Source organism: Pleurodeles waltl, chromosome 11 (assembly GCF_031143425.1).
Source record: "Pleurodeles waltl isolate 20211129_DDA chromosome 11, aPleWal1.hap1.20221129, whole genome shotgun sequence".
NCBI lineage: Eukaryota > Metazoa > Chordata > Amphibia > Caudata > Salamandridae > Pleurodeles > Pleurodeles waltl.
In genome coordinates, this window is record NC_090450.1 from 811,505,895 (window position 1) to 811,519,017 (window position 13,123).

At 44.1% G+C, this 13,123-nt stretch overlaps 1 protein-coding gene across 1 annotated transcript in view; it reads left to right on the forward strand.

The window, feature by feature from the left end:
• CABP7 (calcium binding protein 7) overlaps nucleotides 1–13,123 on the forward strand; it is an 840,279-nt gene that overhangs the window by 692,057 nt on the left and 135,099 nt on the right. Inside the window, exon 3 of the mRNA XM_069212590.1 lies at nucleotides 2,842–2,954. Within this exon, the coding sequence (XP_069068691.1) occupies nucleotides 2,842–2,954 (113 nt within the window). The remainder of the gene's footprint in view (nucleotides 1–2,841; nucleotides 2,955–13,123) is intronic.

A 13,123-nucleotide genomic window follows, 5' to 3' on the forward strand; every position in this document is an offset into this window, starting at 1 on the left:
CATGGTACTGGTAAGTGATGTTTACGTGACTGAGGTGTGGCAGTGGTCTTATAAGTGTGTTATTGAAACACACTGACAAATTCCATGCTCTGGTTGTGGCCCCTCTCACAAGGGAGCTTGGATATCACTGGCATCTACCTGCTGTAAATTATGCTTGGGAATGTAGTTCTTCACTTTCTGGGCACAGCACCTGACGAAAAAAAGTCCTTTATCAGTGTTACCAGAACATTTGCTCAAGACGCTCAACAAATAAGATGTGTATGTAGTAAGAAGACGTTAAATAAATACCTTAGAGCTTTATTAATTTAATGTCACTTCCTTCCACCATTAACCTCTCTCACGTTCCGCCATTTTCTTGTTTATCCCTTTTATCTGCCTTGTTTTTCCATTGTATCCCTCAACGGAACACCTTACCGCACTTCCTTTTAAGTCTATGTCCTCGTTCTTCGCTGTCTAACACTGGCGTTAGTACGAGTCGATATTGGAAATGTCACTTACCTGACCTTCTTATTTCTGTGATGTCATTTATTTTCACTTCGTGTTCACTTCCTTTCAGTTTCTTACAAAAGTTATGCCCCTTATTTCTTTCTCTTTCTATTGCTGTGATGCTCATCACGGCTTTCACATGGCATATATTCTTGTGATGTCCATTCCTTTCGCTTTTTATACCAATGCTGTTAATATAAATAATTATTTTCCCTTTTCGGGTCTTTTGCCTACAGCTTGATGTATCTGGCAATAGCTACCGCAATCACACAACATACACCCATACAACACAAAACATGTATTGTACAAACAGAAACATAAAGTGGCCATTCGATAGCTCCATTCAACCACTGACTACTGTGGTCAGGTGACCTGAGGGACAGGCTAGCAGGCTGTCCCATCAACACTGGGATTAGCCCACAGCATTGGGCATTACAAAGTAGTCCTCACATACATTTCCACATCACTAATAATACCTTCATTTGTTGAGGTTTTAAATCAGCAGTCTTCACCTATATACTGCCACACCCACTTTTCCTGCTTACCTCAATCCAGTGCCACCTCCCCCACCCCCGTCGAACCACATATTTATTTTCTTCGTTGATTCGGCACTTAAAAGTGTTTCAGGTCTCTTACTACTTGGATGCAGTCAGGTGCACTTTATTTTTCTTTTTCTTTTAGCGTTCTGACAGGGCCACTGGCCATTCTGGAACTTTAAAATACAAGATGTCGACGGAAACGTCAGGTCAGAGCACAAGCATGCATTACGACACATTAGTGCTGTGGGAAAGATCAAGCATGTGCACTTACGGCGGCCAACTTTACCATTTAAAGATGTCCAGTGTGCACACATATGTATGTATATGCATTGCGAAGCAGGTGCACACATGCAGTGCGAAGCATGCATTCGACATGATGCCACAGACAGGTGGCCATCTTGGCTTTAACAATTCCAATATGGCCAATGGCCATGTCAAAAGAGTGCCACTGCAAGCAGGGACCGGCAAAGCTAATACGTCAGCACTTGCAGTTGAAAAGCGAAACCTACTGGCTTTGCCAATGCTTGTGAGTCCGCTTTTTATCTCTCTAGTAACAATCATTTGTTTCACACTTTGTCCCATTTGTCTAATTACTTTTTTTATCCCTATGATGTGTATTCCTTTAGTTTTTAAGTCTGGATTGGCAGTGCAGCTGTCAAATAGATTTTTGCTTACAACATACTCAGAGTGGCCTTGTGGGTCTGCCACTTTAACAACATGCTTTTGAATCATTCTCTTTCAGCCCTTAGTTTGAGACTTTGTCAATCATATCTTGGTTCAGCCCAGAGGAGTATACCTCTCCTTCCATATGCTATTGGCTATTAGCTTCGAACTGCATGACGAACTTACTTCACAAACACAGGCCTCTCTCTATGCTCATGCAGGCTCCCTCCTGTGAGCTTCACCCTTTTTTTCTTCTAGCTGCCCCTGTTCCTCCATTCCGCTCTTTTACATATGTGCCCCTTGTTTTAACTGCCTGCCACCCCATCTTATTCTCCATCTGCTATTCACTTCCAGCACTTTCTAATAAGTGTCACCAGAACTGGAGATACATACATATATGAGATTCATAGAAATTAATGCCTGTCTATACTGTAAGCTTCCGTACTTTCCATACAGTCTTCTATGGCAAAAGGAGGTCAGGAGGCTGGGAGCCATCATTCTTCTTTTCTTTCTGTGTCATAGAAACTGACGAATAACTAAAATGAATGCTCCCTTACACTTCGACCTTTATTTGCCATGGAAACAAAAAACACAACTGTATCAAAGGCAAACGTGCTTTCAATAGTGGCCGTTTTTTGTTTCTTTGGTTGGTTTAATGTACTTACCAAACTTGCATTGGCATTTTAAACACACTGGCTTTGCCAATGCTTGTTGTCCATGTGATCTTCATTCCTTTCCCACCTGACCGCTGCAGTGCCTGTCTCTTTTTCTGTTGACCTCCTTAATGTTCATTCCTTTTCTATTTGATAAATTAGAGAACCTCTCCTTCCCGTAATGTCCATTCCCTTTCTATGCCTAACATGCAATCCTTTGCTGCTTCACAACTCTCTCACTGCCTTTCTTAATTTTTATCAGTGTATTACTTCCTACAATGTTTTCTTATTTTAATGATTCTTTATATCACAGATAAGTTATTTTCATATTTCTTGCCTTTTTGACATTTGACCTCTTAACACCATTCAGCAGGGTACCCTTGTTTGTACCACGATGCCATCTCCTGCGTTTGACATTCAACTCATGCTTTTTATCTGTGCTATTGATGTCAGTTTCTTTTATTTTTCTGTCTAATACTTTGATGTCGCTTTCTTTCAAGGAGATGGACAGGTAGACTTTGAAGAGTTTGTGACGTTGCTGGGTCCCAAGATCACAACCTGCGGGGTGCCAGATAAATTCCACGGAACAGACTTTGACACAGTGTTTTGGAAGGTACTAGGGGGGCACCGTTTACTCCATAACATCTGTTTGTACTGTAAGTGTGTCAGGATATCGGTGACGGGATGCAGTATTAATGGCAAAATAATCTATGAACCAATGTGCATGCGGTACTGCGTTGTTTGAAAGGGGTTTACAAATAAGTCCATGTAATTGCAGTTTACTGGCACAATATTTTAAAAGATGTGATATGTGCAATAAATACAAAGGTATTTTTTAATAAGAATGCCATTTCTAGGCTTCAAATCATTGTATTACACTTTTCAAGAAGTGTACAGCTGATTTGCTTATATGGCATGCAAAAGTAAATACCCCAAATCTAGGTTTGATAACAACTGAAGAAAAGAAACAAAATAAAACGCCCAGTAAACATCTCCCTCACCATCGCACCATTCGCTGGTGCAAACTTGTGGATTAAGAGATGTTTAGCATTCGTTTACAGGGAAACGTTAATTCACCGAATGTAGATGATAGGTAGGCTACAAAAGCAGCCTAGTCCATTCAGTATGCTTCTGATTTGTCTTCTACAGTCAAAGATAATTTTTCAGGCCTCAGAAGACCCCTTACTCCAAGCTACCATTTCCCCGGACCAAGAGCTGTTCTTTTCCCCTAATGATGCTATGGCTTGCTTAGCTTCACAGAGAGCCCCTGACACCTTCCTACAACTCAACGAGTGCAGTGGAAATGTTTGTATGTTCGGGAGACCCAGTAATGTATAGACTTGATAAATGGATGGACGTATAGAACATTTCATTTATAGCATTAAGGACGCCCACCAAGAAAGTGTTAAGTTTCAGAATCTACCACAGCAGATGAATCATCATGCCACAGAGCTTTCAGCACAAATCCGACCGCGTTTCTGTACAGCTTGTGTATTCTACTCAGGGGATCATACCCGCATATTATGTGAGAGAGCCTGCCTGATCGAGGTGCGTTTGCCTCCTGTGTGTGTTCTAAAGAAAAATTCGTCCCACTCTGTCGGAGACTACACATTCCAGTTCGGATTCCCACCTGTTGTTTCCCTGTTCACAACTGATCATCAGAAGTTGCAGATTTCTTGTATGAGTTTCTTTGTCCTTTTCTTTGAGAAGCACCTACTTTCTAAATGTAGTAATATGCCTACTTGCTAATGGCATAACAGAATGTGCATTACACAAATGTTGTTTATGATGGTCTCTATATCTCTCAGACTCAGGGAGCCTATATTCTTTAGTACGGGTTTTAGAATTATTTAATGACTGTTTTTTCACAAAGGCTCCTAGTCGTAAACAACTTTTGTCTTTCCTGTCTATGGAGGAATGTGATTCAATTCTGGTGTGAAGTCTGGGTTTACTATGAATGGTGTAAACGAGAAAAGAAATGCAACCATTCCAAATGTGCTAAACAATCAGAATAGACCACAAAAGAGGCTCTAGAGACAGTGAAGGAAGGTAGCGCCCAGCTATGATGTCTTTTTCTTGCCAGAGTATTTTCTAGATGCTCATGCCGCTTTAGTTTGGTCAATGAAACACCACTGTTTTTAAGATTGTGATATGTCCCACTCTACCATGTAACATAGCTGGAATGCTTGGCAGGATGTAGACACACTGACTAGACAAAAGCCACAATTTTTCAGTATCATAATCCTTTTTGCTTTTCCCCACCCAAAGAAAGTAGCCCACTGCCTTGTGAATTTTGCTCAGTAGTGATTTTGGTACCGTGATAGCTAGTGTCCTGGACAGATATACGATTTTGGGCAGAACAATCATTCTAATGGTTGCCAGTCTTCTGAACTAGGACAGGCCTCCCATGTTCCATGTCTGTAAATCATTTCATAAATCTTGCACGAGCAGTGTGTAATTTTAAGCTACCAGACACTCACTGGTGGAGGTGTTCTGAAGTTCTGGTGCATCAAAGAATCCATAGCCCAAGCAAAGGTGAAGTGCGTTTGCAAATCTTTTACCTAATCCAGAGGGAGCAATACATCATGGATTTGTGAATTCTGTAAGATGACTTTAAAGCTGGACACTTCCCTATAATGTAGTAGTTCATTCATCAGTGCTGGAATGGAATTAACAAAGTCTTCCGCAGAAAGACACTAGCTGCATACATTTTTAGTTTCTGAGAGTCCTTGCTAATTTCTACCCCAGGGATGCTGAAATTTCATGGTATGCATTCCACAAAAGATTCTACAGACAGCAAAGAGAAATGAGAGCGCAGATATACCCATCTTAATCCTCAATTAATGGGGACATCTGAGGATAAGTGCCAATTTTCCCTAACTACTACAGTTTTGATGTCCTGCTGCCACCCATTTCTGATATATTGGCCCAAAGTCCTACTGATCTAGGGCTTTAGTAAGTAAATGCCATTTAACCCAGTCAAATGCTTTTTCGGTATCTAGGGCAATCACGTCAGCTAGATTTGGGGTTCTGTGTACATTGTCTATGGTCTTTAGGATCTTTCCATGTTACATCCAAAGTCTCTCCAAGTCCAGAAGTAAGGGACTTAGCTGGCATATAATACACAGCTGAACAACATTTCATTCATATTTCCTAATTATTATGGTCTCCGTAAGCCAACTCCAGAGTGGTTGTTGCCAGTTTTGAGTATTAACGTAACTGTGGCCTCAGTAATCAAGGATTTAACAACATTAATTTTAGCAAACAAATTGAAAAAGCTTATCTAGAAAGCTGCTAATATCCTGCAACTGGTTTTGTAAAAGCTTGTAGCTTGTGCTGAACATAGAGGCAAAGGTGGTTTGCCATTTGTTGGCTAGCTATAACTCCAATAACCTCCTCAATTGTTCGAATCAAAATCTCAGCCTGTGCTAGGTATAGTCAGAAGGTCGGTCTGAGGAGACGTGGCCTGAGGCTCGTGGAGGTAGCAGCATAGCTGCTGAGCTATGCGGCCCAAAGATGTTTTGAAGACATTTACTCTGCTTCCTCATGGACTCTGAGGATGGTGACAAGGTGCCATAGCGGGGGGAGGGCGGGGTATCACGGAGGCTTCAGATAGGGGCTGCAAGACAGGATGAGGAGGAGCCACTCTGTCGAGAGGGCTAGCAGCACTCCGTAACGCCGAAGATGGCTGCAGAGACGAGAGACATTGTGAGGCAGCAGGTGTGGCCTTGGATGGTGTGAGGGTGCTCCGGGGCTGATACTCCTGCCTCCCAGGGGGGGCATGGGCATGGCAGTGGAGCCCCCCTTTTCCCTCAATACGATCCAGGCTGAGTTGGCAGTGCTGGAGTGCCCTGGGGGATCTTGAACTCAGCAGCATCTGGTTTCTCCCCTCCAGAGCTCCGAGACCTAATCAGGGCCGCTCCTCCGCAATGGCGGTGGGGCATCGCCCCCTGGCTAAGAGCCAGGAGATGAAAAATAAAACAATCGCTTATTGTTGTTTTATTTTTTCAAATGCTGGCTCAGTCAGCAGTGCAGGGAGGGTCAGGGCTGGGAGATGGAAGGTGGGATGAGGATAGAGTGCATCTAAGTGAGCATGTGTGTTTGATTGGCCGTCTTAGGCTGGCCAAACACACATGTGCATTTAGGTTTCTCCAACCCGGCTGTGTATACAGCTGGGCTGGAGAAACTGCACAGACCTCAGGTTGTGTCTGAGTGGCAGTCAGAGCCACTCAGACCAATCCTGATGCTGCTTTCATGCTGTTTACCAGCAAGATTTGTTAGTGGTGTCTTCTGGTCCCGCGTTGGAACTTCAAGGCGCAGAACACCACGAGAAAGGCGCCTGCAGGTAAGTGACCTTTTCTTTGGTAATTATTATTATTGTACACCCCCCCACACGCTGTAATTACAAGCCACCCGCCAATGGACCTAATGAAAGTGACCTGGGCAGGGGGACTTTCCAAAGACACTTATCGGGCCACCACTGGATTGTGTGGCCTGGCAACTTCTGTGGAGACAACCCTGCCGAGATGTGGATGCAATTGCAGGGCGCAAGTGACTTGAGTGCCCAGAAACACAGTAATGGTGACCCAGGCAGCAAGGGAGGCGGTTAGACATCTAGTCTATAGAGAGAGATAAGGGGACCAACTGTTTGCATTGGAAGCTCCGGGACACCCTTTTCTCATCCCCCATGCGCAAAAACAGAAACAGACTGACTAAGCAGCAACTGGACTAGAAGAGGGCCCTAGGGGACAGTGCAGGGGATGCAAGGCAGGAATCGGTGATGCGGTCAGAGTGAGGAGTGAAAGCCCTAACTAAGGTGGTTGTCCTGGGACAAACAGTGAAAGGATATCCACAAACAGCAGGGGCTATGAAGACCATAGGAAACTAGTGGATAGGGTGGTGGACACAGAATCAACCTTGACCTAGACTTTCCTGATAGTGCGAGAACATGAAACACGCATAATGCAGTTGCAAAAGGAATTGGTGGTAATGAGAGGGAAGGTCAATGATGTAGTAGGATGCCCGCGCCAGAACAATGTTTGGGTGGTGAGCCTACCTGAGAAGGCAGAGGGCCAGTCAATGTAACGGTTTCTTGAGGATTGGCTGGCTGTGAAAGTCTTGGAGGATAAGGTCTAAAATGGTTCACAATTAAATGAGCTCATAGGGTCCAGGGTAAGCCTGGACTCCCTGGGGCTCCACCAAGAGCAGTGGTGGCACTGCTGCTGAACTATCTCTACAGGGATGTAATATTGAAAAAGGCGAGGACCCTTCGAGCCTGGCAGGTAGTGGGGGCACTTGTTAACATTTATCCGGACTACACTAGACTGGAGCAACAGCAGCAGATGGTGGTCAAGAGACATTTGAGAAGTCTGTTTTACCCGGCCGGGCTCCACATCATGATGGATGGTAAAATGTACTTCTTCTCCACACCGGCAGAGACATGGAAGTTGGTGGAGCGGCAGGGTACCTGTCCCGCAGGGATGTGCAGGGATACGCTGGGAACATCGTCAGCCTCAGAGTGGCAGGAGCGTAAACAAAGCCACAGGCCTTGAAGGAGGGCACCAATGGGGCCGTGCAGGGACCAGGCAGAATCCAAACGAGCAAAGGTTGTGGAGGTGCTCCAGAGTCAGCGCGACCAAGTCAACTGCACAAGGTAGGATGTTCTTAGGAGCAGTATGTAAGACTCAGGTGGAAAGCTCTTGGACATGGGGTCTGGGAAGGGGATCCGCCCTCCGGCAGTGACATCAATGACTTTGGTGGAGATTATCTGAGACACTGAAGGGTCCTCAGGGCCTGCTGGATAGGGTGAACTCCTTCACTTGCCCTCATAGCTGGGAGGCCACACACTGAACAATTGGAGCTGAGAGAATCCAGTTCATACTTCATAGACCCCCACCTCAACTGCACTTGAGCTTCGATGGGAGTGAACGTATGCTTTGTGTTGATGGGACGATCGACATACCATGAATTGGGTGGAGTACAGTTCTAAGAGCAAGGCATGGTATGGTATGGTAAAGGGAGGTAGGTGCTGGGGTTTAGTTCAGCTGTTGCTACTGTTTTTCTTTCAGGAGGTATGGTACCTTGGGTCACTGGCCATGAAAGGGTCAGCACGGCATGTATGGATGGGGGTGGGTGCAAACAATTGCACATTGTTGACCTAGAATGTTAATGGACTGGGCCACAGAATTAAGAGAGGACTGTTGGTGAAGTTGATCGTGTGATATTCTACTGGTGTGGTATTTCTGCAAGAGACACACATGAAGAGGAATTATGCTCCAGCTTTAGAGAAGGGGAAATGTAAAGAGGTCAGCCATGGATATTTCACTACAGGCTCCAGAGGGATAGCTATATTGGTGAAAAAAATCCCCACAGCTCCAGGTGACGAAAGTGTGGACAGACGTCCTAGGTCTCTATGTGGTGGGACTGAGAGGGTGAAACACTCACATTTATCAATGTTTACATCCTCCCTAGACTGCAAGCCGAAACTCTTCTGGAACGTGTGATTGCAGATGTACCATAGGGGGTGACGTCTTGGAGGGTGACTGCAATTTGGTCATGAGCCCCCACCTAGACCGTACGCATGTTTGGCACGTGCAGCAACCAAATGTGGAAACTCGAGGGGTTCTTCCAGGTGCTGGGGGATGCCTGGAGAGCACTGCATGATCAGATCATAGGTTAGTCATATTTTTCAGGGGTCCACAACATGTACTTCCGAATTGACAATTTTTTTGCACTGCTCCTTCATAGATTGGTGGGGTGGACTATAAGGCCCGAGGAATTTCTGATCATGGTCTAGTGGAGATTATACAGGCTATAAGATGCTTGAGGGGGGAGGGTGGATTGGTAAATGGCGGCATGACATATCACTGACCCACTAGAGGTGTCACAGATGACCAGAGTCACAGAACTGTTCTTCGCAGAATATGCAGATTCAGGGGATAGTGCTGCCGCCCTGTGGGAGGCCTTTAAGGCCATGATACAAGGTGAGATAACATTGGGGAAGGAGGGTGATAACAGACCGAGTGAGCAGGACTGCCAGGAAGCAGAACGGGACCTCCGGTATTTGGAGGTGATGGTGATTAGGGCGCCCACCTCTGTCATGAAGGGGGGCAGAAGGATGGTGACCCCAGGGAGTTGTGCAGAAGGAGGGGGCATGGAGCTGCTGGTTGTATTAGTTCTGATGCTGTTTTGTAAAACCAATAAAATACATTCTTAAAAAAAAAAGAAGGAGGTCGGTCTGGTGCAGGTAGGTCTGTGACTTGCCTGAGGCGATTTCATCTGCTTGACTTAGGATGCATATAATGTGCTGAATACCTATGCTATGTCTGCATTTCTTAGTACGGGGAAGGCATTTGCAACTGTTATGCTTTTAATGCTATTGTTTGTGATGCTACCCCTTAATGTTCATGATAAAACGGTCATCAGTTTATGCCGGATAGTAATAGTGCTAATTCTCTTATGGATCTCTTCCACTTATGTTAGTTAGGCTTCTAATTAGGTTTCCTTTTCATATCTCATTTAGGTTAGTCTACTGGAGGTTCAAATCAGGTTTCCTCTCCTCACTCCTTTCAATGTGTCTCAAAATGTATTTTGTTTCACTTCTCCTGATTAATATGTTTGCACATAGGTGTCAGTACTTTTATCAATGTCATCTCTCATGTTTGTATCTCAGAGGATACTTTCTTTCAATCTATATGTCAGCTAATCTTTAAAAATAAATCAGAGTTTGGTGGGACAGAGTCCAATATGAAGTGGTATAGTCTTGTGTATGTGTTGTGTGCACTGTGGAGTAGAAAGTGTAATCATTTCTTTCCAGATGTTGGAGTTGCCAAATGTCTATCTGTCCCTGATAGTCAAACCAGCCAGGACCACCCTAAAAATGGAACAACTGTGCACTGACGTAAATGCAAGCCTATCTTTAAGATTGTCTGTAACTACTTTAAGATCCCCTCTATAATGTTTCCTTTGGCTAGTGTTAAGAAGTCTGCTACCATGGTCTTGAAATATTGATCCTGCTGTGAGATGGGTGTGTATATATTATCTATGATGTATGTAATTGGTTCTACAGCAAATTAGGGCACAACCTGCATTGTCTAAGACAACAGATAATACTTCTCAAACAATGTCCTGTACAAGCAGGTTTGTAACTCTTGTGGTCTTTGAGGGATCTGAAGCAAGATAGTGTCTGGGAAGCCATTCAGTTTTGAGTCTAAACTAATCTATTGTTACCCAATGTGTTCATTGATTAAGGCAAATATTGCTTTTTATTTTGTGAATTGTGCATACATCAACCAGACATTTAATTGAAGAATTCAGCTCACTGGTGTTCAAAACGAATTATCTTCAAGACTGCATCACCAAGAATAAGATTCAATGACCGTTGGCAATGTGAGAATGCTTGATGCATTGTGGAAGTCCCCAATTTTGTGTTATGAATTGCTTGATGATATTATTTTGGCAAGTGAAGGGTTCTTCATTTCCACAACCATAGAAAACTGAAGTGCTGATCTTTGGGAAAAATACTTCCCTCTGGAATGACTCTTGGTGGCCTTCTGAACTAGGACCCGAATACACTCTGACAGACCACACCTCCTACCTTGGCATCATCCTGAACAGCAAATCCACATAAAAAACCAAACCAACGCAAACTCCTCAAGCTGCTTCCTCACTCTTCACATGCTTCGTAAGATCTTCAAATGGCTCCCCGTCAACACCAGATGAACTGTCACTCAAGTCCTAGTCACCACCCAGTTGGACTACAACGCACTCTACATAGGAATCACCATTCACCTCCTGAAGAGACTAGAGGAACACAGAAGGAATGGTTTCTTACCTGTAACTCCAGTTCTCTCGTAGGGGTATTTCCATGATAGTCATAAGCACTGAATAGTTCCGCGCGCCTGCGGGGACCCCGGAGCACTGTTGTGTAGTATATTCTTAAGTGCAATCATCAGCTCCTTGACAAAAAAGGTCTGTGAAAAACACTTAAGAATAACAATGTGCAGCCTATGTGAACAGCTACACAAGCCAAAATTGTTAGAAGAAAAAACAGTTGTAGTGTAAATTTCACGTTTAAACCTCTATTTATTCTATAAATACATAAATAAATACATTCTCATATTTTATTTACACCTCTCATGAGAATAAAACAATGTAGGGCAGTGTAGCCCATAGGCTGCCATTATACAGAATGAAAATAGAGCTGTGCCTTTAAGAAAGTAAAGTCTTCCTGTTTCCCATCATGCACAGCAAAAGGCAGTTGCCTCAGTTCTTTTTTGGAGGCTATTAACCTGACATGAAGAAAAACAAAACATTTGTTGGAGTACCAACCTCCATAATATTCATATTCTATGTCAACTCCACCGGGGAGGAGGGAGGGTTGCTTATGACTATCATGGAAATACCCCTACGAGAGAACTGGAGTTACAGGTAAGAAACCATTCCTTCTCTCGTAGGGGATTTCCATGTATAGTCATAAGCACTGAATAGAGTAGCAAGCCCATCCCCATAACCGCGGTGGAGTAGATATAAGAATACTGAGAAAAAACATGAATCATGCAAACAAATTCTTGAGCAAAGCCTGTCCAACCTGAGCATCTGCCCTAGCGTCTGTATCAAGGCAGTAATGCTTAGTAAAGGTATGGACCGACCTCCAAGTGGCAGCCTTGCATATTTCTGCCAAAGGGACATTTCTCATCAAGGCTACAGTAGCTGCTTTCCCTCTGGTAGAGTGGGCTTTTGGCCTACCACCAAGGGATTTGTTTGCTAACTGATAACATAACATTATACATGAAACAATCCACCTGGATAAAGATTGTTTAGATGTGCCCAAACCTGTTCTGATTGGGCCATAGTTAATAAAAAGCTGTTGTGATTTTAGTAAGCTTTTTGTCCTGTCCAAGTAAAATTTCAATACTCTCTTTACATCCAGAGAGTGCAGAGTTCTCTCAGCAGGAGTAGCTGGATTCTGAAAGAAAGTCGGTAATGAAATTGTTTGGTTCACATGGAAGTCGGAGACTACCTTAGGTAGAAATTTTGGATGAGTTCTCATTACCACTTTTGTAGAATGAAAAACCGTGTAGGGTTCCTGCGCGCAAAGGGCCTGGATTTCGCTGACCCTACGCGCTGAAGTGATTGCCACTAGAAAAGCAGCTTTCCATGTGAGATGCTGCAGCGATGCCTTGTGTATCGGCTCGAATGGCGTCAGCATCAGACGTGATAAGACAACGTTCAGTTCCCATGGAGGAGAAGGCTTTCTAATGGGAGGAAAAACCTTCTTGAAACCTTCTAGGAAATCCTTAATAATCGGCATCCGAAAAAAGGACGTTTGTGAAGGACTCTTTCTGTATGCCGTTATCGCCGCCAAGTGAACTTTTATTGACGACAGTTGTAAGCCCGATTTTGCCAAACTTAACAGGTATGGCAGGATAGATTGTTCTCCACAGGAAACTGGGTCAATGTTGTTGTGTAAACACCAAATGCAGAATCTCTTCCACTTGCTTGCATAGGCTGATCGTGTGGAAGGGCGTTTTGCTTCCTTCAGAATTTCCATACAGTCCTGAGGTAGGTTCAAGTGTCCATATTGCACTAGCTCAGGAGCCATGCTGCCAAACTCAACGATGAGGGGTTGGGATGAGATATCTGCCCTCTGAACTTCGTGAGAAGGTCCGGACGATATGGTAGCCTGATGTGTGGTTTGAGTGACCGGTGAAGAAGGTCTGGGAACCACCACTGGCGTGGCCACTCCGGAGCAATTAGGATCATTTTGGTCTGAGCATTGGA